The following is a 27,479-nucleotide window of genomic DNA, read 5'->3' as shown; positions in this document are numbered from 1 at the left end:
TGGGCCCTGCACTCGCATAGGAGAGCGGGAGGAGGCTCCTGGCTTCGGATCGGCGCAGCACGCCGTCTGTGGCGGCAATTTGGGGGGTGAACCAACGGAAGGAAGACCTTTCTCTCTGTCTCTCTCTCTCACTGTCTAACTCTGCCTGTCAAAAAAAAAAAAAAAAGAAAGAAAGAAAAAAAAAGAGCCGGTGTTCCATGTTAGAGTGGCAGGCTTGGCTCCCTGCACTCTGACTCCCAGTTCCAGCTCCCTTAATGCAACTGTGGCTGGGGTAGCTGGGCCCCTGCCACCCACGTGGGAGCCTACCTCTTTGGAGATGATGTTAAAAGGTGACCCTACATCCTTTCCACTGCCCACAGGGCCTTAGCTGGTCCCCCCCACTCCCAGGACAGGGAGAAGACAGAACCCCCCTGTGACTTCAGGATGGAAAGGAGCCCGGGAGCCGCCCCCCACCCCCCGGCGTTTTCTTCCCTGCCTCCAGGGAGCGCAGACCCCTGTGTCCTCACCTCTGTGCCCCCCCCCCGCCCCAGCTGCCAAAGTTCCTGGCCAGCTGGTCAGAGACGTCCCTGGTGCCACCACACGTGCGCCCCCCATCCTGGTGTTGTGGGGGACCCGTGCCTGGGGGAAGAAGCTTTCCCTTGGGGACCCCAGGTGGGGGGGCTCTGGGATCTCTTCCCACGCAGGGCACCACAGTGAACTCAGCGGGTGCACCCTTTCTGTAGAGGGAGATGGGGGTGAGCGAGGACACTAGTCCATCCCTGCACCCCACCAGAGGGGGAGGGAGAGGAGCCACCAAAAGCACAGGTGGGGGTCCTGGCTGCACCCCCATACCCTGGAAACCACCCCCCCTGCCCAAGAGGGACAAATTCCTCTGGGACCCCTTGGTCCGCCTCACTGGAGAGCCCCAGGGTTTCATCCCAGAAGAGAGAGAAAGCAGCTGCGGTAGACGAGCAGTGGGACGGGCACTGCGCCCGTGGGGACTTTTCCTCCTGCATGGCCAGTGAGCTTGCTGAGCCCTTTTTCTCTTCCCTTCCTTTCCCTTCCCTTCCCTTCCCTTCCCTTCCCTTCCCTTCCCTTCCCTTCCCTTCCCTTCCCTTCCCTTCCCTTCCCTTCCCTTCCCTTCCCTTCCCTTCCCTTCCCTTCCCTCCTTCCTTCCTTCCTTCCTTCCTTCCTTCCTTCCTTCCTTCCTTCCTTCCTTCCTTCCTTTCTTGCCGAGATACATCTTTCTCTGATGCCAAGGAGTGAACATTCAATCACAGAGGTGATTCTGAGCTTCCACTTTCATTTGGTTCTCAAAGTCAGAAACTGAGTTTATTTATTTATATATTGGCCAGGTAGAGTTATAGACAGTGAGAGAGAGAGAAAGAGACAGGGAGAAAGGTCTTCCTTTCATTGATTCACTCCCCAAATGGCTGCCACGGCTGGCGCTGTGCTGATCCGAAGCCAGGAGCCAGGTGCTTCTCCCGGTCTCCCATGGGGTGCAGGGCCCAAGCACTTGGGTCATCCTCCACTGCACTCCCGGGCCACAGCAGAGAGCTGGACTGGAAGAGGAGCAACCGGGACTAGAACCAGGCGCCCATATGGGATGCTGGTGCCGCAGGCGGAGGATTAACCAAGTGAGCCACAGCGCCAGCCCCATCTCTTTTCTTTCTTTTAATATTTACTTATTTGAAAGGTAAAGGGACAGAAAGAGTGAGAGAGACAGCGAGATCTTCCACCTGCTGGCTCACTCCCTGAATGCCCCCATAGCCAGGGCTGGGCCACACTGAAGCCGGGAGCCAGGAATTGTGTCTGGGTCTCCTGAGCACTGGAGCTATGATGCGCTGCCTTCCCGGGGGCACATCCGCGGGGAGCTGCAGCAGAGGCACAGAAGCCAGGACTGGAAGCCGAGCTCCCGCATGAGACGCGGCATCGCGAGCAGCGCTTAACCCGCTGCACCCCAGCACCGGCCCCCTGCATCCTCCCGCCTTCCGAAGGAGCTGCCGGGCAAGGGGAGAGCGAGGGGAGGCCCCTCGTGTGGATGGAAGCCACGTACGGTCAGCCAGGCGCAGGGCCTGCCCCGGGCCCAGCGTTGGCCCTTCTGACCAGGTTGCCATGTGGCAGAGCTGTGGTTGGGGCGGGGGAGGGGGGGGCCATGAGGCAAAGGCTGAGGAGCCCCTGGTGACAGTGACACCAGCAAGAATCTTCGTATTACTGCACCTTGGAGACTTCACGATGCGGAAGCACACAGGGTCAAGTTAGGTGCTGGGGCCAGGGCTGCGGCGTTGCCACCTGCAGGGCGGGCATCCCATATGGGTGCCGGTTCTGGTCCCAGTGCTCCACTTCTGATCCAGCTCCCTGCTAATGTGCCTGGGAAAGCAACAGAAGATGGCCCAAGCCCCTGGGCCCCTGCACCCACGAGGAGATGCAGATGAAGCTCCTGGCTCCTGGCTTCCAGCTCTGGCCATTGCGGCCATTTGGGGAATGAATGAGCCAGTGGAAGCTCGCTTGCTCTCTCTCTCTCTCTCTCTCTCTCTCTTTTTGCCCCCACCCAACTCTGCCTTAAATCAATCAATCAATCTTTAAAAAATCACAGCTAGGCTCTGATCCCCACTGAGAAAGCAGTGGGCCATGGTGAAGTCGCCTGTGCCCTTGGGCACTTGTCGTGGAGGAAGGTCATTGCTGTTCACGAAACGAAGTGCTTGGGTCCTCCACGTTTTAAATGACAGTGCACGGGTAAATCCTATTTAATTTGTTTTTCATTTCCCTATACATTTATAAATGGCACTAAAGTGGTTCTTAACATTTCGACCAGAAACACAGGTCCCAGGGTAATTGCGGCTTTCCTGACGGGTTATTAAGTTCTGGGTGCGGCTTCCACCCGCACGGCTGTTCTCACTGCCCGCCCTTACTGTGCAAAGTCAGATCGACCTCTGTCGAGTTTGTTTTCCAGCTGACTTGCTTTTGGTGCGTGCCCTCAGTGAGCTGTGAGGCCTGCACCCAGGAGATAATCCGGGGGCCGCTCTGGGACACATGCACCGGGGGTGCTCCTCCGTCACCCACAAGGGCTGCTGGCGCACAGTAGGCATTGGTCTAATGTTTTCCCGTGGACCAGGGAGAGGAGAAGAGGGAGATGTTGGGTGCCGGGTCCTGGTATGGGGGTGTGTGTGTCAAATGTACCAGAATCTTCCCTGTGGGCGTGTCCAGAGTCTCCCCCTGCAGGGCACTGGGCATTAGAGGATTTTTTCCAACAATGAATCCTTGTGCTCCCTTTTAAAACGATTTACTTGAAAGGCAGAGTGAGTTAGAGAAGGAAGGAGAGGGAGAGGGAAAGAGAGAGGGAGAGAGAGAGGGAGAGAGAGAGGGAGAGAGAGAGGGAGAGAGAGAGGTCTTCCACCTGCTGGTTCACTCCCCAGATGGCCACACAGCCAGGTCCGGGCCAGGCTGAAGCCAGGAGCCAGGAGCTCCATCCTGGTCTCCCACATGGGTGGCAGGGCCCCTGCACTCAGGCCATCTTCTGTGGCTTCCCAGGTGCATTAGCAGGGAGCTGGATGGGAAGAGGAGCGGCCGGGAGTTGAATGGGTGCCCTGTTGTGGCATGCTGGTGTCGCAGGCGGCGGCTTGACCTACCGCGTCACAACACCAAGCCCGCCTGTGTTCCCCTTCTGTTCCCTGGAAAGTGCCAGACAGTCTGGGGCCCTGGTTTTACTCCCCCCACCGTGACCCTCCGATGTCTTGCAGTGGGGAATGTGCGGTCACTTGGATCAGAACCAACACGCCAGACCCTCACTCCCTCCTGAAGAGCAGAGTCCCCACTGTCCAGCAAGGAGGTGATGAACGTCGGGGATGAATTGCAAAATTCCCAAAGAGCGTTCCTCTCCCTGGCCTTGGGTGCCTCCAGGGACCTGTCCCTCGTCTATCTCCAAACAGGGTGCTCTCCGCCCTCCCCTCCCCCACCCGGGACTCTCCACTGGCCTGACTCCATGCCCCTGCAATGGGGCTTGGGTGCAGCCTGAGCACCTGCAGGCCAGGGCGGAGTCCCCAGACACCCACAGGCCCCTACCCAGGACTCCAGGGCTCTTGTTTAGGGCACAGAACCAGACCGGGCTCAGCACGGGAGGCAAGCGGGGATGGCACAAAGACCCTCCCAAAGCGCCCAGGGCAAAACCCGTCAAGGTAGGGAGAGCTGGGTGGAACTCCCCCAGCCCAAGGTTGAGAGCTGATCGCCTGGCCTGGGCGTGGCGCCTCATTGCCCCCGGGAGCCTCAAGCTTCCTCCTGTGCCCGGGAGGGGTCGCCCTCCATCATTGTTGACACCTAAATAGCTGAGGGGGAGGGGAGGATCCCTTGGTCCCTGCTGACTCTGGAAGGTTCTCCCAGCATTGGGGCCACGCACTCTCCGTATTCCAGGGGAGAACACACGTTCCCGGGGTGCAGACAGACAGGGCTGCCCGGTCAGCTCAGGGAGGGCCAGAAAACCGGAAGCACAGAAGAACGTGGAGACCCCTAGCAGGGCCGGGGGTGGGGTGGGGCGAGGCTTTGGGGTCCCAGTGGGATTCTGGGCCTGGAGAAGGCAGTCGGGATGCCCCGTGGATGAGGCTGCTGTGGTCCGGCCAAAGATAAGGACGATGAGGAGAGAGCAGGTGATGAGGACGCGATGGCAACTCGCACACACCCCACCCCAGCCAGCTTCCTTGACCATGCACCAGGCGTCTGGGCCCCGTGAACTGGCCGGAAGAAAGGTGTCCTGCGAAGATCCTGGTTGGTGTGGCTTCTGCGGATGACCCAGGGTGTCCCCTGGGCAAACAGGCTCTCTGTGGAAGTACAAGAAGCAATGTCCCATTGCATCATGGGGGAAACGAGTGTTGGGCTTTATACTTCATGTTTCTAGAACATTCCAAGGAGATCTTGGACTCTTAAGAGAAGCTTGGATCCTGTAGAAAAGTCCCAAGCTTGGACTTGCACAATTCTGCAATTTTGCCCTCCTTCAAGGGAAGTCTGCCAGCCAGGTCTTTCTGACATTCAGGTTCTTAAGCCACGTGGGGGATCCTCCGAGCCCCTCATCCGAGCGGGGTGTCCCACAATCATCTGTGGGGTGAATGTGGACCGTTTCCTCTCCCTGAGCGAGCCTAAGCTTCAGCAGCCTGAAAATGAAGAGAACGGCAATGAACTTCAGGTGTTCTGTGAAGGGGACCTGAGATCTTGGAGGGGAAGTACGATTGCTTTGCCCAGGGGGTGTTTGGTAAACAGAGACGCTGCTAACCACACTCTGCAGCGTCAGGTTCACGGAGCGGCTGCCCCAGACTTGAGCACTTCTGGCTTAACCCAGCTTTTGTGGAGGGCACTTAGAGGGAACTTAGAAACGTGATGAGGAGCCGGCGCCGTGGCTCACTAGGTTAATCCTCCGCCTGCGGCGCTGGAATCCCATATGGGCCCCGGGTTCTAGTCCCAGTTGCTCCTCTTCCAGTCCAGCTCTCCGCTGTGGCCCGGGAGGGCAGTGGATGATGGCCCAAGTGCTTGGGCCCCTGCCACCCCCAATGGAGACCTGGATGGAGTTCCAGGCTCCAGCCCTGGCCATTGCAGCCATGTGGGGAGTTAACCAGTAGATGGAAGATTACTTTCTGTTTCTCTCTCTCTCTCACTATGCCTTTCAAATAAATAAATACTTTTTAAAAATATGGGCAACGGGATTATGGTTATGCTACAGGACCCTGAAAACAGCTGGGCTGGTTGGTGCCCGGGGAACGTGCTCCCGTGGGAAGAGCCCTGACTCTAAAGCAGAGGTGTCCGTCACGCCGGGACCCCTGCACTGCTCTGCGTCTGTTTCTCTCCAGCACCCTTCCGCAAACGCCCGCGGCTTCCACCTCGGGGGCTCCGGCCTTGGGAGAATCTGACTCCCCGCATCCGACTGTGAATTCTAACTCTCTGACCTCGGCCCCTGCTCACACTCTTGGTTTAATCTTCCCAGCCACATTGCTGAGATTGTTGGGAGAAAACTCCAAGATGAGTTTGAGGTCGCGTCCTGGCATCGGCGACGAGTTACGAGACCAGACGCGACAGCGAGAGTAGAAGTGAGTATTTAAGGAGAGAAGCTCCTAGCAGTGTGGTGGAGGGCTGGGAGAATGTCTTTAACAGATTATCTCCTAGCAACAAAGGTCGTGGTTATAGATCAGTGCAGAGAGGATGGGACAGTCTTAATGGAGCCCTTTCTGGCTCCTTCTTGCTGAGACCTAGATCTTGTCCTCAAAACCTAGATTTTTGTTTTGTTTATTTGTTTTTATTTACTTGAGAGGCGGAGTTACAGAGAAGAGTCTTCCTTTCACTGGTTTACTCTCCAAATGGCCACAACAGCCAGAGCTGAGTTGATCCGAAGCCAGGAACAACTTCTGGGTCTCCCGTGAGGGTGCAGGGGCCCCAGCACTTGGGCCATCTTCCACTGCTTTCCCAGCCCATAGCAGGGAGCTGGATCAGAAGTGGAGCAGCCAGGACTTGAACCGGTGCCCATATGGGATGCCGGCACTGCAGGCAGCAGATTTACCTGCTAGACCACAGCACCAGCTCCTTTATCTCCCTTTTTAATGCCTAAATGCCATCCAGACTGAAGTCCTTCAATCCTCAACACCTTGGCCCCAGTCCCCCCACCCCCCCCCCCCAAAAAAAAAAAAAAAAAACAACCAACATCTTTTCAGTTGTCTTGGGTCAAACACAGGGTCCCTTTAAGAACACCCATCCCCCATACACAGCCTTCTCCCCACCTTCTTGTAATTCTGATCGGATTTCCAGCAAAGAAGCCTTGAGCTAAGACAGGATGATCAGCCACACCCTCAGTGGAAGGTAGGAGCTGTTTCCCCTGCTGTGTGAGGTTAAGGTAAAACTCAAGGGACCATGGAGAGAGCTCCGTTGTTTTCTTAGAGGATGGCACAATTGTCTTCTTAAAGCTGTTTTTAACTACAGAGCATTTTGATAATTTTGATCTAATGAGAGATTCCCTCCCAACCAGGTTTTTAGACTTATTACAGAGAGGGATCACAAGAGGGCGCGCCAGCCGCTGTCACTCCCCAAATGTCTGCAACAGCCCAGGCTGGGCCAACCCAAAGCCAGGAGCCGGGAATTCTATCCAGATCTCCCAAGTGGGTGGCAGGGGCCCAAGCACTTGGGCCATCAGCTGCTGCTGCATTAGGAGGGAATCGGATCAGAAGCAGAGCAGCTGGGGCTGGAACCTGTGAACCTATGGGATGCTGGCACCCAGGTGGAGGTGTGACCCATTGTGCCACAAGACCAGGCCCCATTTTATTGTTTTCTAGTGTCAGGAGCCAATTAACCCCTTCCTGTCTCACACACAGAACCACGAAGGTCCCTAATTCATAAAACTCAATCAGTGGTGGGGAGTGAAACTATGAACGTGTTCTTGCCTTTTATCCTATTTCTTCCCTGTTATGCATTCATATCCGAACCACTCAATCTGGAGAAAGCCAAATATCCGATCAGGATTAATGGGGCGGAGATTCAGGAATCTAATCTACTCTCATTTTCTGATTGGAGGAGGCAGCTGAAAGGGGAGGTTCTAATTGGATGTAGCAGGATTCGTGTACCGACAAGACACCAAGGCCTCTTAACAGGAAGTGGTCTTTTATTATGCCAGCATAAGGCCCAGGTGGAATTTCTTATCCAAAATCCTGAGCCCAGCACAAAGAAGGATTTTCCCTTAAATGTGGTTTTAGCCTGTCTCCCTTGTCTCACCTGCGTGCCTGTGATCGGATGTTCTCATGTTACAGGTCGGCCACAGGACTGGCATGCGAAGGTAGTTCTTGAAGATACAAACTGTTTTACACGCATCCTGAGGTGCCTTCGGACTGGCAAGGGTTAACACGTTGCTCTGTACCAACAAGCAGAACCTGACCTGGTTCCCTGTAGGGGCTGCAGCTGGAACAGTCATGGGCCAGCAGGTGACCACCCATTTCGTTCCCAGGACAGGTGCCTCCCTTTTTCTTTTTCTGACCTGGGGAAGTTCCTACCACAGCTTTACTCATGTTAGTTAAAGAACACGAATGATTAAGAGACAGAGGCCTCTGCCACACGGACCCCGAAAGGGGAGGAGGGGTTAGGAACACCGAGAAGAACTTCCAAGGCGCCCAAGGAGGGACCCAGAGGCCTGGAGCCTGGAGCCGCAGCCGGGTCCTCGCTGGCCCCGTGCAGCCGCGTGCAGAGCTGGTGAGACGCGGACCTCTGTGGGGACCACGCGGGTGGCCAGGCGGGCTCAGTGGTGACACAGCGCGGCCATTTCGGGTGAGCCTCCATCTCTGGTGTCACTGTGATGATGTCTCCTTTTCCTCTCTGATTTTCTTCTTGGGTCTCTCGGTCAAGCTAACATGACAGGTTGTCAATTTTGTTCACCTTTTGAGGGGAAACGACTCTGTTTCATTGATCTTTATTGGTTGCTGCTTCACTCTGGTCTTTGTTATTTCTTCTACTAAATCCGGGTTTGATTTGGCTTTGTTATTATAATCCCTTGAGTTGCATTGTTAGCTTGCTTATTTGAAGTCTTTCTGCTGTTTGGACGTAGGCACCACTGAAGTTCCCTGTTAGTACTGCTTTTGTTGTACCCCACAGGATTTACAGAACCTTTGGAACAGACGTGGAAAACACTCTACGGGAGGGGGCTTGGATGATCTGTCCAGTGATGAAAGTGATGTTATCAAAATCTAGCACATTATTGTTTTAGAGCCCATCCTTTTAGATTTCATGTTTGCTTTATATAATTGGGAACACTGGCATTTATGCACATATAAAAGGTTTATTTATTTGAGAAGCAGAGTTACAGATGGAGAAAGAGAGAGACAGAGAGAGAGAGGTCTGCCATCCGCTGGTTCACTCCCTAAATGGCCACAGTGGCCAGGGCTGAGCCAGTCCAAAGCCAGGAGCCAGGAGCTTCTTCTGGGTCTTTGACGCAGGTGCAGGGGCCCAAGCACCTGGGCCCATCTTCCACTGCTTTCTCAGGCCTTGAGCAGAGAGCTGGATTGGAAGAGGAAGATCTGGGACTCAAACTGGCACCCACATGATGCCGGCATCACAGGCAGAGGCGTAACCTGCGACATCACAGCACTGCTACTAGGCATTTATATTTATCATTCTTATTTCTTGTTGAATTGAACTCTGTATCACTATATAATGAACTTTGTCTATTACAGCTTTAGTCTATTTTAATCTGAGCAATCTTTTAATTTTGGCTTTTAATCCATTTACATTCAAGATTATCATCTGTAATTTATTTTGTATTTATTTGAAAAGCAGAGACAGAAACAGATAGGGAGAGGCCTGCAAACACTGGTTCACTTCCCGAATGTCCTCAACAGCTGGGACTGGCCCAGGCCCAAAACTGGGGCTGGAACTGAATGAGGGTCTTTCATGTCAGTGGGCTGGGGGCCCACGTACTCGGGCCTGCCAGGGTATGCATCAGCAGGAAGTTGAATGGGAAATGGAGCCAGGACTCGAACTGGGCACTCCAGTGTGGGATGTGGGCGTGGCAAGTGCCAAACACTCACCTCGAGGCTCAATGATAAGTAAACATTCCTGTCGTCCTGTTCATTCTTCTGGTTATTTTCTATATCTGTTCTTTATCTCTAGTTTGTGATTTGCTGATTTTCCGTGCCAGACTTTGAGTTTTTCTCTTCTGTGCTGTGCTGTTGAGCCTTATCCTTGCATGTTTTTGAGGTGGAAGTTATCTTTCGCTTCCAATGGCGGTCTCCCTTAGGCATTTGTTGTACAGCCAGTCTGATGGTGATGAATTGATTCAGTGTTTGCTTATCATAAAAAGTCTTTATCTCTCATTTCTAAAGGATAGCTTTTTTAAAAAGATCTTTTAAATTTATTTGAAAAAACAGTTACAGAGAGAGGTAGAGACAAAGAGAGGTCTTCCATCTGCTGGTTCACTCCCCAAATGGCTGCAATAGGCCCAGCTGTGCCAATCTGAAGCCAGGAGCCAGGTGCTTCTTTGGGGTCACCCATGCAAGTGAAGGGGCCCAAGCACTTGGGTCATCTTCCACTGCTTTCCCAGGACATAGCAGAATTCCTGATTGGAAGTGGAGCGGCTGGGACTAACGAACCGTTTCCCATATGGGATGCTGGCGCTTCAGGCTGGGCTTTTAACCACTGTGCCACAGCACCGGCAAGGATAGTTTTGAAGGTATAGTATTGTTGCCTTTTTGTAAGTCAATAAGGACAGAGTTACCCTGGTGGACCCAAGTGGGTACAGCCTAGTAGCCCGAAGTGGTGCATGTGCCTACGTGTAAGGGATGTGTGTGGGAATCCACATCCCCGGGTGTTCTCACGACTCTCCAAATGCTCTGTGATAGTAATGTACGGCTTTTCAGGATTCTCATTAACATTTTGAGAAGACAACAAGTGACACCAATTTGGGGGCATCTGCGTAAAGTTTCCTGGCCGTGTCACTTGTTGGAGAGGAGAATGTAGACTCTGTTGGGACACGTGGCACCCCCAGTCCCTTTGTTCGAGGGCCTCGTGTGGGGATCAGAAATCTTTCTCCAAGACTGGGGATTTGCATGCAGGGTGTGGGACTCGGAGTCTGTGGAGCAGTCATTGCAAATGGAGGGGCAGTGGCTACCACGCTCGTGCTGGGGCCAAGTGGGAGAGACAGGACTTTGGGTCACCAAGCTGAGATGGGAATGGGCAAGGACTAAGGACTCCTCTCCCACCGCTGGCAGAGGGGCAGTGACGGGCTCCCGAGTGGGCTCCGAGTCGGGAGAACGTGGGGAGCTTGGGCTCGCCTGAGGATGACTCTCCCGGCTGTTCTCTCCTGGTGAGTTTCCCTGCAGATGCAGGTGAGCACCGTTCCCCGTGCAGACCTGGAGTTGGCAGAGCAGAGCAGAGCAGAGCAGAGGGGAACAGACCTGCGGAAGGCTGAGGGGCTGCTGTCCCTGGCCCTCGCTGGGAGACACACTGAGATCGTCAGGGCCTGGTGCAGGCCTGCCCCTCGCCTGCCTCCCTGGGGGGGGCCCTGATGGAGACCCCCTGCTTATCGACATCAATGACTGCCTGGGATGGACTGAAGCGCTGCTTACCCAGAAGGTTTCTCCCAGGTGAGGATGACCCGGGCAGCCTGGCAAGGAGCGCCCCTAGCGTCCCGCGAAGAGATGGATCAGGGAAGCCATGAAGGGAGCCAGGGGCCTCTGATAGTGCCAGTGAAAAACTCAGCGGGGCCTTGACTGTACTAAGACTTCCAGGACCACAGGCAACGCCTTGGGTATCTCCTGCCTGCAGTTGCTGGTGCTGTTACAATGGCGTAAACACCAGAACCTAACAGGAGATCTGGTTCGGCGCTCAGTGGTAAAGTGAGGTCTCCCAGAAACATCAGGCTAAGGGGGGGTGGAGGATGCAGAAGGAGATGCTGTGCTGGGGAGGGGAGTGTCTGCTCTGGTGGGGGGGGGGGCTTGTGAAGTCTTCACTAGGAAATACATTCAGGCTGAGGCGCTGGCAAGTGAAGAGGGCATTGAGGGAGGGACCGCAAGAAACGCGATTCAAAATACTCAGCACCTGTGTGAGAGGACGGGGCCTGTGGCTGGTTCCCGCCCCCCAGTGGGGCAGTTAACGTGTGGGACATCATGATTCTGGAGAGAAGACTGTGAAGTGTGGCTGATGGTCTGTGACCAGCGATGGGAGTGAGCCCTTCCGGCCGGTAACCCCAGTTGATGCCGCTCCATCCTGCCTGGGTTTGTCTTTTGTTCCTGTCGCCCACTAGGCAGGCCTCCCCCAAAGAGGTGGTGCTCTGCTCAGCAGGTTAGGAAAGGAGCTTCAGAGAGTGTACGAAGTGGACCTTTGACCCTCACACAGCCTAAAGGGGGCTGACCTGCAGGACCAGCATCCTGGGTGTTAGTGTGCTTGGAGGTCAGAGGGGTCTTGGGCTTTGGGGCCGGGATCAGAGTGCTGTCTCCCACCCTGACCTCATCCTCCAAGACCACCCATCCCATGGCTGACACTTATCTGTCCTCTGGTGCCTGAGCTCCCCCTTGGAGGCTCTGTCCATAACCAACTGCGTCCTCTCAGAAGTGGATCTCGTGTACTTGTCCCAGTGCCCGACATCCATGAGCTGAAACACCTGCACCTGAGCCGCGTCCCGCTGACCAGCCTCCGTGTCGAGCCCCTCCGAGTGCTGCTGGAGAACGTGGCAGCCACCCTCAGGACCCTGGACTTCCTGGACTGTGAGATCACCGACTCCCAGCTCGATGCCCTCCTGCCTGCCCTGAGCCGCTCTGCCCAGCTCCCCAAGCTCAGCTGCCTGGGAATGACCTCTCCATGGCTGCGCAGGAGAACCTGCTGCCCCACACCACACAGTTGGACAAGTTGCCCCCGGAGCTTTGTCTGGCCCTCCAGAGATCCACGGCACCCCGAGCGCTGCCCACCGATGGAGGCTCCACCAACTCCCCACTGAGCTAAGTACGACTCTACAGTTGTTGGAGCACTCCAAGAAAGTCTGATGTAGCACCATGGCCTGTGCTGATTGTAGCAACCAGGCCACGGATAGCATGGAGCCCCTCAGTGCCCCTCTGTGCCCCTGTCTAGTTTGATGTGTGTATCAGATCCTTCCTCCTGGCACTAGGAGGTGGGCGCATCATAGCGGGACAGGAGTCCACTGTCTGAGAGTGAGCAGGAAAAGGACTGATCCAGCAGGGGGAGCTTTGGACGAGGACGAGCTGTCTGGGAGTCCAGGCCTTTAGAGCTGGACAGAGGGACCTGAGTGTGCAGAGTGGGATTGGGAGGGAGTTGTGCCTGGGTGCTTGGCTATAAAGACGTGGCAGAAGTAAAGGGAATCTCGGCGTGACCTTACGTCCGTGGTCGCTGCACCTGGTTGCTCAGTGTCAGCCTCATAACTTGCCAGTGGCTGAGGGAAAAGCGGGACTGAGGTGTCTCAGCAGTGAGGCTTGGACCCAGGAGCTTTGGGGGACGACATACAATGGGGCCGCTGTGACCATTCCTCCCATTCTGCACTTGTCTCTGGGCTTATTTCTGTGGCTGTTGAGTGAGTTAATACATACAGGACTGAGGCCGCTGCTGTGGCTTAGTGGCACCAGCATCCCATGTGGGTGCCAGGTGAAGTCCCATCTGCTCCACTTCCATCCAGCTGCCTGCTGATGGCCTTGAATGTAGCAGAAGATGTGCCAAGTGTTTGTGCCCCTGCCACTCACAGGGATGAGACCTGGACACAGCTCCTGGCTCCTGGCCTTGGCCTGGCCCAGCCCTAGCCACTGGGTCCACGTGGGGGTGAGCTGGAGGGAAGGAACCCTGGGGCAGGGTTGGAAGGCGTGGAAGGACCTTGGGTGAATTCTGGGAATTCCATTCCTCTGGGGCATTATGGACCCCTCCCGATCCCTCTTGGACAAGGCGGGGGAGCCAGCCCAATAGGACCCCTGCTGCACACAGGGGTCACAGAAGAGGGGACAAGGAGAAGGAGGCAATGTCAAGGAGACCAGCCCTGCTGGGCCACAGGTTCCCAGCCCAGGGGCCCCTCTTCTGAAAGAGGGAGTTTTGTTGCAAATAAACTCGCTTTCACCTTTGCACTCTCTCTTCTACTTTTCTCTTTATATACTGTTTAAAGATTTATTATTTGAAAGTCAGAGTTACAGAGAGAGAGGAGAGGCAGAGAGAGAGAGAGAGAGAGAGAGAGAGAGAGAAAGTTCTTCCATCCACTGAATCCCTCCCCAGTTGTCTGCATGGGCCAGAGCTGCGCCAATCTGAAGCCAGGAGCTAGGAGCTTCATCGGGGTCTCCCATGCAGGTGAAGAGGTCCAAACACCTGGGCCATCTTCCACTGCTTTCCCAGGCCATAACAGAGAGCTGGATCGGAAGTGGAGCGGCTGGGTCTCGAACCGATGCCCATATGGGATGCTGGTGCTTCAGGCTGGGATTTTAACCCACTGTGCCACAGCGCCGGCAAGAATAGTTTTGAAGGTATAGTATTGTTGGCTTTTTGTAAGTCTGTAAAGATAGAGTTACCCCGGTAGATTCCAGGTCGGTACAGCCTAGTAGCCCGAAGTGGTGCATGTGCCTACGTGTAAGGGATGTGTGTGGGAATCTACATCCCCGGGTGTTCTCAGGACTCTCCTAATGCTCTGTGATTTTTTTTTTTTTTTGACAGGCAGAGTGGACATTCAGAGATAGAGACAGAGAGAAAGGTCTTCCTTTTCTGTTGGTTCACCCTCCAATGGCTGCCGCGGCCGGCGTGCTGCAGCTGGCACACCGCGCTGATCCGAAAGCAGGAGCTAGGTGCTTCTCCTGGTCTCCCATGGGGTGCAGGGCCCAAGCACTTGGGCCATCCTCCACTGCACTCCTGGGCCACAGCAGAGAGCTGGACAGGAAGAGGGGCAACCGGGACAGAATCCGGAAACCTGACCGGGACTAGAACCCGGTGTGCCGGCGCCAATAGGCAGAGGATTAACCTATTGAGCCGTGGCACCGGACGCTCTGTGATATTAATGTATGACTTTTCTAGCTTCTCATTAAAATTTTGAGAAGAAAACAACTGACACCCATTTTAGGGGCATCTGCATAAAGTTTCCTGGCCGTGTCACTTGTTGAAATGGAGAACATAGACTCTGTTGGGCCACATGGCACCCCCAATCCCTTCGTCACAGGACTTGAGTGGGGATCAGAAATCTTTCTCCAAGACTGGGGATTTGTGTACAGGGTGTTGGGACTCGGAGTCTGTGGAGCAGTCATTGCAAATGGAGGGGCAGTGGCCACCACGCTCGTGCTGGGGCCAAGTGGGAGAGACAGGACTTTGGGTCACCAAGCTGAGATGGGAATGGGCATGGACTAAGCACTCCTCTTCCACCGCTGGCAGAGGGGCAATGATGGGCTCCCGAGTGGGCTCCAAGTCGGGAGAACGTGGGGAGCTCGGGCTCGCCTGAGGATGACTCTCCCGGCTGTTCTCTCCTGGTTAGTTTCCCTGCAGATGCAGGTGAGCACCGGTCCCCGTGCAGACCTGGAGTTGGCAGAGCAGAGCAGAGCAGAGCAGAGCAGAGGGGAACAGACCTGCGGAAGGCTGAGGGGCTGCTGTCCCTGGCCCTCGCTGGGAGACACACTGAGATCGTCAGGGCCTGGTGCAGGCCTGCCCCTCGCCTGCCTCCCTGCGGGGGCCCTGATGGAGACACCCTGCTTATCGACATTAATGACTGCCTCGGATGGACTTACCCTGACTTACCCAGAAGGTTTCTCCCAGGTGAGGAGACCCGGGCAGCCTGGCAAGGAGCGCCCCTAGCATCCAGCGAAGAGATGGGTCAGGGGAGTGGAGGGTCACACAGTGAGCCAGGGGCCTCTGCTGGAGCCAGTGAGAAGCTCAGCGGGGCCTTGACAACACTGCCGAGTCTAGGAGGTGACCCTGTGGCTGTGCAGGATTTCCTGTGACAGCTGAGCGACAGCTGGCGTTTACCTGCCTGCTCTCCCAGGTGCTTCCAGGTACTCGTAGAAGTGGGGTCCCAGCCAGGCAACAGGGGGACAGGGCAGGGGAAGGGGCGGAAGGCGGGCAAGGAGGCAGCTGTGCAGGATGTGACGTCAGCTCTCTGCTGGGCAGGTCACTCTTGGTCTAAGTTCTAAGACTCCTCCCTGTGTAGTGCACAGGTGGTGGAAGCTTCAAGTGCAGGACTTCGGGATGCCCATCATGACTTCTAGAACGTCTGGTGTGCAGGCGCGGTCTGTTCCTACTCAGCAAAGGCCAAGAGTCCGAGGGAAGCAGTGCATGATGGGCCAAGGACAAGGGCTCGCTGCCCTTGAAGGTGGTTGTAGACCTGGGCTTCGAGGGTAAACCTGGACAGACTCCTCCCTGCCTGTCTCTGTGGAGCAGCAGAGGACAGGTTTCCTGCGCGTGGTCTGGAAGAGGCTGAGATCTGCACAGTGCCCATCGGAAGGATCTGGAAGGTCCTGGGCCTGGTGGAGCTGGGCTCTGTCTAGGAGGGGCAGGTGCATTGCCCCTGGGAACGGTCCCCTCTGGCCAGGTTTGCTCCTTCCCTGGGCCAAGGAGAAGCGTTCATACACCGCTTCTCTCCTACATTTGAGTGTCTGCCTCCTCTTCCCCGAAGAAGAGTAAAATCTTTTTTTTTAAGTTAAAAAACTTTTTTTTAAAGATTTTACTTTTATTTGAGATGTAGTGTTACAGACATTGAGAGGGAGAGACATAGAGAAAGGTCTTCCATCCGCTGGTTCACTCCCAAAATGGCTGCAATGGCCAGAGCTGCAGTGATCTGAAGCCAGGAGTTTCCTCCCGGTCTCCCAGGCAGGTGCAGGGGACTAAGGCCTTGGGCCATCTTCTGCTTTCCCAGGCCACAGCAGAGAGCTGGATTGGAAGAGGAGCAGCCGGTACTAGAACCGTTGCTCATATAGAATGCTGGCACCGTGGGAGAAGATTAACCTAGTGCTCCACGGCACGGCCACCGAAGAAAAATCTTGCGGCTGAGTTCACCTCTCAGTTCTGCAATCCTGACCGCCTTCGAGAGCTGTACATGGACTCTGTCCCCTTCCTCAAAGGTCACCTGCATCAGGTGCTCAGGTAAGGAGAGCTGGTGACGTACTTACAAGGACTGTACTAAGACTGCCAGGACCACAGGCAACGCCTTGGGTATCTCCTGCCTGCAGTTGCTGGTGCTGCTACCATGGCGTAAACACCAGAACCTCACAGGAGATCTGGTAGGCGCTCAGTGGTAAAGTGAGGTCTCCCAGAAACATCAGGCTAAGGGGGGGTGGAGGATGCAGAAGGAGATGCTGTGCTGGGGAGGGGAGTGTCTGCTCTGGTGGGGGGGGGGGGGCTTGTGAAGTCTTCACTAGGAAATGCATTCAGGCTGAGGCGCTGGCAAGTGAAGAGTGCATTGAGGGAGGGACCGCAAGAAACGCGATTCAAAATACTCAGCACCTGTGTGAGAGGACGGGCCTGTGGCTGGCTCCCCCACCCCAGTGGGGCAGTGAACGTGTGGGACATCATGATTCTGGAGAGAAGACTGTGAAGTGTGGCCGATGGCTCTGGACCAGCGATGGGAGTGAGCCCTTCCGGCTGGTAACCCCAGTTGATGCCGCCCCATCCTGCCTGGGTTTGTCTTTTGTTCCTGTCGCCCACTAGGCAGGCCTCCCCCAAAGAGGTGGTGCTCTGCTCAGCAGGTTAGGAAAGGAGCTTCAGAGAGTGTACGAAGTGGACCTTTGACCATCACACACCCTACAGGGGGCTGACCTGCAGGACCAGCATCCTGGGTGTTAGTGTGCTTGGAGGTCAGAGGGGTCTTGGGCTTTGGGGCCAGGAACAGAGAGCTGTCTCCCACCCTGACAACATCCTCCAGGACCACCCATCCCAGAGGTGACACTTATCTGTCCTCAGGTGCCTGAGCGCCCCCTTGGAGGCTCTGTCCATAACCAACTGCGTCCTCTCAGAAGCAGATCTCGTGCACTTGTCCCAGTGCCCGAACACCGATGAGCTGAAACACCTGCACCTGAGCCGCGTCCCACTGACCAGCCTCCGTGCCGAGCCCCTCCGAGTGCTGCTGGAGACCGTGGTGTCCACCCTCAGGACCCTGGACTTCCTGGACTGTGAGATCACCGACTCCCAGCTCGATGCCCTCCTGCCTGCCCTGAGCCGCTCTGCCCAGCTCCCCAAGCTCAGCTGCCTGGGAATGACCTCTCCATGGCTGGCTGGAGAACCTGCTGTCCCACACCGCACAGTTGGACAAGTTGCCCCCGGAGCTTATCCAGCCCTCCAGAGATCCACGGCACCCCGAGCGCTGCCCACCGATGGAGGCTCCACCAACTCCCCACTGAGCTAAGTACGACTCTACAGTTGTTGGAGCACTCCAAGAATGTCTGATGTAGCACCATGGCCTGTGCTGATTGTAGCAACCAGGCCACGTATAGCATTGAGCCCCTCAGTGCCACTCTGTGCCCCTGTCTAGTTTGATGTGTGTATCAGATCCTTCCTCCTGGGCACTAGGAGGTGGGCGCATCATAGCGGGACAGGAGTCCACTGTCTGAGAGTGAGCAGGAAAAGGACTGATCCAGCAGGGTGAGCTTTGGACGAGGAGGAGCTGTCTGGAGTCCAGGCCTTTAGAGCTGGACAGAGGGACCTGAGTGTGCAGAGTGGGATTGGGAGGGAGTTGTGCCTGGGTGCTTGGCTATAAAGAAGTGGCAGAAGTAAAGGGAATCTCGGCGTGACCTTACGTCCGTGGTCGGTGCACCTGGTTGCTCAGTGTCAGCCTCATAACTTGCCAGTGGCTGAGGGAAAAGCGGGACTGAGGTGTCTCAGCAGTGAGGCTTGGACCCAGGAGCTCTGGGGGACGACACACAATGGGGCCGCTGTGACCATTCCTCCCATTCTGCACTTGTCTCTGGGCTATTTCTGTGGCTGTTGAGTGAGTTAATACATACAGGACTGAGGCCCCAACTGTGGCTTAGTGGCACCGGCATCCACATGGTTGCCAGTTGAAGTCCCAGCTGCTCCACTTCCATCCAGCTCCCTGCTAATGGCCTGGTAAAGCCGCCAAAGAGGGGCCAAGTGCTTGGGCCCCTGCTCCCATGGGGGAGACCCAGAAGAAGCTGTTGGCTTTGCCCTGGAAACAGTGTCAGCCATTGTGGCCCTTTGGGGAGTGAACCTGCGGATAGAAGATCTCTCTCTCTCAGAAACTCTGCCTTTCAAAAAAATAAAGAAAGAAAGAAAGAAATACATCTTTTAAGAAATGTTTAAAAAATACACATAGAGCTGTCAACCTCAAATGTGCATCAGAGCCCAACTCTTCAAAGTCAAGTTTAATACTCTGGTTTCTCTTAGCATATAAATCTTTCGTCTTTTACCAAAGTCAAGTTTATTCAGGAATATTTGGGGATTACAATGCGGGGCACTTAGGCTTGTCAAGGGAACTTCAAGGAGTATAAGGAGACCAGGAAATGAGACAGGACACACATTTCTTTTTTTTGAAGATTTATTTATTTATTTGAAAGTCAGAGTTACAGGAAAGATTATAGAGACAGAGAGAGAGAGAGAGAGAGAGAGAGAGAGAGAGAGAGGTCCTCCATCTGCGGGTTCACTCCCCAAATGGCTGCAATGGCCAGAGCTGTGCCCATCCAAAGCCAGGAGCCAGGAGCTTCCCCAGGTCTCCCAGGAGGATACACATTTCTGGGGAGCCACGTCCTTGAGTTCTCCCAACCTTGTGATCACCACCTGTGCACGAAAGGAACGGATGGTGGGTTCAGAAGACGTTTTGTTTTGTTTCATCTGACTCCTGCCTTCTCCTCTCAGTGCAGGGAGTCCCGAAGGTGAGCCCTTCTCTGCTGTGACTGTGACTTCATTCTGGGAGGCCACGTGCTTGGGTTCAACCAGCTCTGTGTCTGTATCATTCATTTACCCATAGTGTCAACCAGATAGTTTGAGAAGAGAGCACTTCTAATTTTTCTCTCACTTAAATATAGCCAGTTTGACTAGAATGCAAAGAACGTTGCCCCATGTGCTGTGGCATGGCCAGTTAAGCCCCCACCTGCAAGGTCGGCATCCCCTGTGGGCCCTGGTTCAAGTCCCAGCTGTTCCACTTCTGATCCAGCTCCCTGCTAATGTACATGGGAAAGCAGCAGAGGATGGCCCAAGTGTTTGTGCCCCTGCCACTCAGAGGGATGAGACCTGGACACAGCTCCCGGCTCCTGGCTCCTGGCTCCTGGCTCCTGGCCTTGGCCTTGGCCTGGGCCAGCACTAGCCACTGGGTCATTTGGGGGTGAGCTGGAGGGAAGGAACCCTGGGGCAGGGTTGGAAGGCGTGGAAGGACCTTGGGTGAATTCTGGGAATTCCATTCCTCTGGGGCATCATGGACCCCTCCCGCTCACTCTTGGACAAGGCGGGGGAGCCAGGCCCAATAGGACCCCTGCTGCACACAGGGGTCACAGAAGAGGGGACAAGGAGAAGTAGGCAATGTCAAGGAGACCAGCCCTGCTGGGCCACAGGTTCCCAGCCCATGGGCCCCTCTTCTGAAAGAGGGAGCTTTGTTGCAAATAAACTCGCTTTCACCTTTGCACTCTCTCTTCTACTTTTCTTTTTATTTATCTTTTAAAGATTTATTTATTTGAAAGTCATAGTTACACAGAGAGAGGCAGAGAGAGAGAGAGTGGGAGAGAAAGAGAGATAGAGATAGAGAAAGAGGTCTCATATTCACTAATTCACTCCCCAATTTGCCACAAGGGCCAGAGCTGTGCCAATCTGAAGCCAGGAACCAGGAGCTTCTTCTGGGTCTCCAAGGACTTGGGTCATCTTCCACTGCTTTCCCAGGACATAGCAGAGAGCTGGATCGGAAGTGGAGCAACTGGGACTCCTGAACCGGTTCCCATATGGGATACTGGCGCTTCAGGCTAGGATTTTAACCCACTGTGCCACAGCACCGGCAAGGATAGCTTTGAAGGTATAGTATTGTTGGCTTTTTGGAAGTCAGTAAGGACAGAGTTACCCCGGTGGACCCAAGTGGGTACAGCCTAGTAGCCCGAAGTGGTGCATGTGCCTACGTGTAAGGGATGTGCGTGGGAATCCACATCCCCGGGTGTTCTCACGACTCTCCAAATGCTCTGTGATAGTAATGGATGGCTTTTCAGGATTCTCATTAACATTTTCTAGAAGAAAACAAACGACACCATTTTAGGGGCATCTGCGTAAAGTTTCCTGGCCGTGTCACTTGTTGGAGAGAATGTAGACTCTGTTGGGACACGTGGCACCCCCAGTCCCTTTGTTTGAGGGCCTTGTGAGGGCATCAGGAATTTTTCTCCAAGACTGGGGATTTGCATACAGGGTGTGGGACTCGGAGTCTGTGGAGCAGTCACTGCAAATGGAGGGGCAGTGGCTACCACGCTCGTGCTGGGGCCAAGTGGGAGAGACAGGACTTTGGGTCACCAAGCTGAGATGGGAATGGGCATGGACTAAGGACTCCTCTTCCACGGCTGGCAGAGGGGCAGTGACGGGCTCCCGAGTGGGCTCCGAGTCGGGAGAACGTGGGGAGCTCGGGCACGGCCTGAGGATGACTCTCCCGGCTGTTCTCTCCTGGTTAGTTTTCCCTGCAGATGCAGGTGCGCACCGTTCCCCGTGCAGACCTGGAGTTGGCAGAGCAGAGCAGAGCAGAGGGGAACAGACCTGCGGAAGGCTGAGGGGCTGCTGTCCCTGGCCCTCGCTGGGAGACACACTGAGATCGTCAGGGCCTGGTGCAGGCCTGCCCTTCGCCTGCCTCCCTGAGGGGCCCTGATGGAGACCCCTGCTTATTGACATTAATGACTGCCTGGGATGGACTTACCCTGACTTACCCAGAAGGTTTCTCCCAGGTGAGGATGACCCGGGCAGCCTGGCAAGGAGCGCCCCTAGCGTCCAGCACAGAGATGGATCAGGGAGTGGAGGGTCACACAGTGAGCCAGGGGCCTCTGCTGGAGCCAGTGAGAAGCTCAGCGGGGCCTTGACAACACTGCCGAGTCTAGGAGGTGACCCTGTGGCTGTGCAGGATTTCCTGTGACAGCTGAGCGACAGCTGGCGTTTACCTGCCTGCTCTCCCAGGTACTTCCAGGTACTCGTAGAAGTGGGGTCCCAGCCAGGCAATAGGGGGACAGGGCAGGGGAAGGGGCGGAAGGCGGGCAAGGAGGCAGCTGTGCAGGATGTGACGTCAGCTCTCTGCTGGGCAGGTCACTCTTGGTCTAAGTTCTGAGACTCCTCCCTGTGTAGTGCACAGGTGGTGGAAGCTTCAAGTGCTGGACTTCGGGATGCCCATCATGACTTCTAGAACGTGTGGTGTGCAGGCGCGGTCTTTCCTACTCAGCAAAGGCCAAGAGTCCGAGGGAAGCAGTGCAGGATGGGCCAAGGACAAGGGCTCGCTGCTCTTGAAGGTGGTTGTAGACCTGGGCTTCGAGGGTAAACCTGGACAGACTCCTCCCTGCCTGTCTCTGTGGAGCAGCAGAGGACAGGTTTCCTGCGCGTGGTCTGGAAGAGGCTGAGATTTGCACAGTGCCCATCGGAAGGATCTGGAAGGTCCTGGGCCTGGTGGAGCTGGTTCTGTCTAGGAGGGGCAGGTGCATTGCCCCTGGGAACGGTCCCCTCTGGCCAGGTTTGCTCCTTCCCTGGGCAAGGAGAAGCGTTCATACACCGCTTTCTCTCCCACATCTGCTGTCTGCCTCCTCTTCCCAAGGAAGGAAAATCTTTTTTTTTTAATTAAAAAAATTTTTTTTAAAGATTTTACTTCTTTTATTTGCAAGGTAGAGTGACAGACAGTGAGAGGGAGAGACATAGAGAAAGGTCTTCCATCCGCTGGCTCACTCCTCAAGTGGATGCAATGGCCAGAGCTGCGCCCATCCAAAGCCAGGAGCCAGGAGCTTCTTCCTGGTCTCCCACACAGGTGCAGGGTCCAAGGCCTTGGGCCATCCTCCACTGCTTTCCCAGGCTACAGCAGAGAGCTGGATTGGAAGAGGAGCAGCCGGGAATAGCACCGGTGCCCAGGAAGGATGCCCGGGCTGCAGGCAGAGGATTAACCTACACACGGCGCCAGCCCCAGAAGGAAAGCCTTGCGGCTGAGTTCAGCTCTCAGTCCGCAAGCTGGAGCGCCTTCGAGAGCTGTACATGGACTCTGTCCCCTTCCTCAAAGGCCACCTGCATCAGGTGCTCAGGTAAGCAGAGCTGGTGACATACTTATGAGGACTGTACTGAGAGTTCCAGGACCACAGGCAACGCCTTGGGTATCTCCTGCCTGCAGTTGCTGGTGCTGCTACCATGGCGTAAACACCAGAACCTAACAGGAGATCTGGTAGGCGGTCAGTGGTAATGTGAGGTCTCCCAGAAACATCAGGCTAAGGGGGGGTGGAGGATGCAGAAGGAGATGCTGTGCTGGGGAGGGGAGCGTCTGCTCTGGTGGTGGTGGGGGGGCTTGTGAAGTCTTCACTAGGAAATGCATTCAGGCTGAGGCGCTGGCAAGTGAAGAGGGCATTGAGGGAGGGACCGCAAGAAACGCGATTCAAAATACTCAGCACCTGTGTGAGAGGACGGGGCCTGTGGCTGGCTCCCGCACCCCAGTGGGGCAGTTAACGTGTGGGACATGCATGATTCTGGCCGATGGTTCTGGACCAGCGATGGGAGTGAGCCCTTCCGGCCGGTAACCCCAGTTGATGCCGCTCCATCCTGCCTGGGTTTGTCTTTCATTCCTGTCGCCCACTAGGCAGGCCTCCCCCAAAGAGGTGGTGCTCTGCTCAGCAGGTTAGGAAAGGAGCTTCAGAGAGTGTACGAAGTGGAACTTTGACCATCACACACCCTACAGGGGGCTGACCTGCAGGACCAGCATCCTGGGTGTTAGTGTGCTTGGAGGTCAGAGGGGTCTTGGGTTTTGGGGCCGGGATCAGAGAGCTGTCTCCCACCCTGACATCATCCTCCAGGTCCACCCATCCCATGGCTGACACTTATCTGTCCTCTGGTGCCTGAGCGCCCCCTTGGAGGCTCTGTCCATAACCAACTGATCCTCTCAGAAGTGGATCTCGTGCACTTGTCTCAGTGTGTGAACATCCAGGTGCTGAAACACCTGCACCTGAGCCGCGTCCCACTGACCAGCCTCCGTCCTGAGCCCCTCCGAGTGCTGCTGGAGAACGTGGCAGCCACCCTCAGGACCCTGGACTTCCTGGACTGTGAGATCACCGACTCCCAGCTCGATGCCCTCCTGCCTGCCCTGAGCCGCTCTGCCCAGCTCACCAAGCTCAGCTGCCTGGGAATGACCTCTCCATGGCTGCGCTGGAGAACCTGCTGCGCCACACCGCACAGTTGGACAAGTTGCCCCCGGAGCTTTATCCGGCCCTCCAGAGATCCACGGCACCCCGAGCGCTGCCCACCGATGGAGGCTCCACCAACTCCCCACTGAGCTAAGTACGACTCTACAGTTGTTGGAGCACTCCAAGAAAGTCTGATGTAGCACCATGGCCTGTGCTGATTGTAGCAACCAGGCCACGTATAGCATGGAGCCCCTCAGTGCCACTCTGTGCCCCTGTCTAGTTTGATGTGTGTATCAGATCCTTCCTCCTGGGCACTAGGAGGTGGGCGCATCATAGCGGGACAGGAATCCACTGTCTGAGAGTGAGCAGGAAAAGGACTGATCCAGCAGGGGGAGCTTTGGACGAGGACGAGCTGTCTGGGAGTCCAGGCCTTTAGAGCTGGACAGAGGGACCCGAGTGTGCAGAGTGGGATTGGGAGGGAGTTGTGCCTGGGTGCTTGGCTATAAAGAAGTGGCAGAAGTAAAGGGAATCTCGGCGTGACCTTACGTCCGTGGTCGGTGCACCTGGTTGCTCAGTGTCAGCCTCATAACTTGCCAGTGGCTGAGGGAAAAGCGGGACTGAGGTGTCTCAGCAGTGAGGTTTGGACCCAGGAGCTCTGGGGGACGACACACAATGGGGCCGCTGTGACCATTCCTCCCATTCTGCACTTGTCTCTGGGCTTATTTCTGTGGCTGTTGAGTGAGTTAATACATACAGGACTGAGGCCGCTGCTGTGGCTTAGTGGCACCGGCATCCCACGTGGATGCCAGGTGAAGTCCCATAGACTCCACTTCCCATCCAGCTCCCTGCTAATGGCCTGGGAAAGCAGCGGAAGAGGGGCCAAGTGCTTGGGCCCCTGCTCCCATGGGGGAGACCCAGAAGAAGCTCTTGGCTTTGCCCTGGAAACAGTGTCAGCCATTGTGGCCATTGGTCAGTGAACCTGCGGATAGAAGATTTCTCTCTCTCAGTAACTCTGCCTTTCAAAGAAAGAAAGAAAGAAATACATCTTTTAAGAAATGTTTAAAAAATACACATAGAGCTGTCCACCTCAAATGTGCATCAGAGCCCAACTCTTCAACATCAAATTTAATACTCTGGTTTCTCTTCAGAACATATAAATCCTTTAATTTTACCAAAGTCAAGTTTATTCAGGAATATTCGGGGATTACAATGCAGGGCACTTAGGCTTGTCAAGGGAACTTCAAGGAGTATAAGGAGACCAGGAAATGAGACAGGACACACATTTCTTTTTTTTTAAGATTTATTTTTTTATTTGAAAGTCAGAGTTACACAGACAGAGAATAGAGACAGAGACAGAGAGAGAGAGAGAGAGAGAGAGAGAGAGGTCCTCCATCCGCTGGTTCACTCCCCAAATGGCTGCCATGGCCAGAGCTGTGCCCATCCCAAGCCAGGAGCCAGGAGCTTCCCCAGGTCTCCCAGGAGGACACACATTTCTGGGGAGCCACGTCCTTGAGTTCTCCCAACCTTGTGATCACCACCTGTGCACGAAAGGACCGGATGGTGTGTCAGAAGACGTCTTCCTTTGTTTCATGTGACTCCTGCCTTCTCCTCTCAGTGCAGGGAGTCCCGAAGGTGAGCCCTTCTCTGCTGTGTCTGTGTCACTTCATTCTGGGAGGCCACGTGCTTGGGTTCAACCGGCTCTGTATCTGTATCATTCATTTACCCATAGTGTCAACCAGATAGTTTGAGAAGAGAGCACTTCTAATTTTTCTCTCACTTAAATATAGCCAGTTTGACTAGAATGCAAAGAACGTTGCCCCATGTGCTGTGGCATGGCCAGTTAAGCCCCCACCTGCAAGGTCGGCATCCCCTGTGGGCCCAGGTTCAAGTCCCAGCTGTTCCACTTCTGATCCAGCTCCCTGCTAATGTACATGGGAAAGCAGCAGAGGATGGCCCAAGTGTTTGTGCCCCTGACACTCAGAGGGATGAGACCTGGACACAGCTCCCGGCTCCTGGCTCCTGGCCTTGGCCTTGGCCTGGGCCAGCCTTAGCCACTGGGTCATTTGGGGGTGAGCTGGAGGGAAGGAACCCTGGGGCAGGGTTAGAAGGCGTGGAAGGACCTTGGGTGAATTCTGGGAATTCCATTCCTCTGGGGCATTATGGACCCCTCCCGCTCCCTCCTGGACAAGGCGGGGGAGCCAGGCCCAATAGGACCCCTGCTGCACACAGGGGTCACAAATGAGGGGACAAGGAGAAGGAGGCAATGTCAAGGAGACCAGCCCTGCTGGGCCACAGGTTCCCAGCCCAGGGGCCCCTCTTCTGAAAGAGGGAGCTTTGTTGCAAATAAACTCGCTTTCACCTTTGCACTCTCTCTTCTACTTTTCTTTTTATTTATTTTTTAAAGATTTATTATTTGAAACTCAGAGTTACACAGAGAGAGGCAGAGAGAGAGAGAGAGAGAGTGGGAGAGAAAGAGAGATAGAGATAGAGAAAGAGGTCTCATATTCACTAATTCACTCCCCAATGGCCACAAGGGCCAGAGCTGTGCCAATCTGAAGCCAGGAACCAGGAGCTTCTTCTGGGTCTCCAAGGACTTGGGTCATCTTCCACTGCTTTCCCAGGACATAGGAGAGAGCTGGATCAGAAGTGGAGCAACTGGGACTCCCGAACCGGTTCTCATATGGGATGCTGGCGCTTCAGGCTGGGCTTTTAACCCACTGTGCCACAGCACCGGCAAGGATAGCTTTGAAGGTATAGTATTGTTGCCTTTTTGTAAGTCTGTAAGGACAGAGTTACCCTGGTGGACCCAAGTGGGTACAGCCTAGTAGCCCGAAGTGGTGCATGTGCCTATGTGAAAGGGATGTGCGTGGGAATCCACATCCCCGGGTGTTCTCAGGACTCTCCAAATGCTCTGTGATAGTAATGGATGGCTTTTCAGGATTCTCATTAACATTTTCTAGAAGAAAACAAACGACACCATTTTAGGGGCATCTGCGTAAAGTTTCCTGGCCGTGTCACTTGTTGGAGAGGAGAATGTAGACTCTGTTGGGCCACGTGGCACCCCCAGTCCCTTTGTTCGAGGGCCTCGTGTGGGGATCAGGAATTTTTCTCCAAGACTGGGGATTTGCATACAGGGTGTGGGACTCGGAGTCTGTGGAGCAGTCATTGCAAATGGAGGGGCAGTGGCTACCACGCTCGTGCTGGGGCCAAGTGGGAGAGACAGGACTTTGGGTCACCAAGCTGAGATGGGAATGGGCATGGACTAAGGACTCCTCTTCCACGGCTGACAGAGGGGCAATGACGGGCTCCCGAGTGGGCTCCGAGTCGGGACAACGTGGGGAGCTCGGGCTCGCCTGAGGGTGACTCTCCCGGCTGTTCTCTCCTGGTAGTTTCCCTGCAGATGCAGGTGCGCACCGTTCCCCGTGCAGACCTGGAGTTGGCAGAGCAGAGCAGAGCAGAGCAGAGGGGAACAGACCTGCGGAAGGCTGAGGGGCTGCTGTCCCTGGCCCTCGCTAGGAGACACTGAGATCGTCAGGGCCTGGTGCAGGCCTGCCCCTCGCCTGCCTCCCTGAGGGGCCCTGATGGAGACCCCTGCTTATTGACATTAATGACTGCCTCGGATGGACTTACCCTGACTTATCCAGAAGGTTTCTCCCAGGTGAGGATGACCCGGGCAGCCTGGCAAGGAGCGCCCTTAGCATCCAGCGCAGAGATGGGTCAGGGGAGTGGAGGGTCACACAGTGAGCCAGGGGCCTCTGCTGGAGC

The 27,479-nt window shown here is 55.3% G+C and overlaps 1 protein-coding gene across 1 annotated transcript; it reads left to right on the top strand.

The window, feature by feature from the left end:
- The first annotated feature begins 4,108 nt into the window (after positions 1-4,108).
- LOC127487750 (uncharacterized) lies at positions 4,109-25,494 on the top strand. Its single transcript, XM_070076807.1, has 7 exons — positions 4,109-4,154; positions 12,063-12,191; positions 14,930-14,946; positions 16,451-16,530; positions 17,347-17,783; positions 21,694-21,879; positions 23,639-25,494. Exons 1-7 carry the CDS (start codon positions 4,109-4,111, stop codon positions 23,866-23,868), a joined length of 1,125 nt encoding a protein of 374 aa, XP_069932908.1. The 3' UTR covers positions 23,869-25,494.
- Positions 25,495-27,479: the final 1,985 nt, after the last annotated feature.

This window comes from Oryctolagus cuniculus, chromosome 7 (genome assembly GCF_964237555.1).
Source record: "Oryctolagus cuniculus chromosome 7, mOryCun1.1, whole genome shotgun sequence".
Classification (NCBI taxonomy): domain Eukaryota; kingdom Metazoa; phylum Chordata; class Mammalia; order Lagomorpha; family Leporidae; genus Oryctolagus; species Oryctolagus cuniculus.
This window is presented reverse-complemented; position numbering and strand designations above follow the sequence as displayed.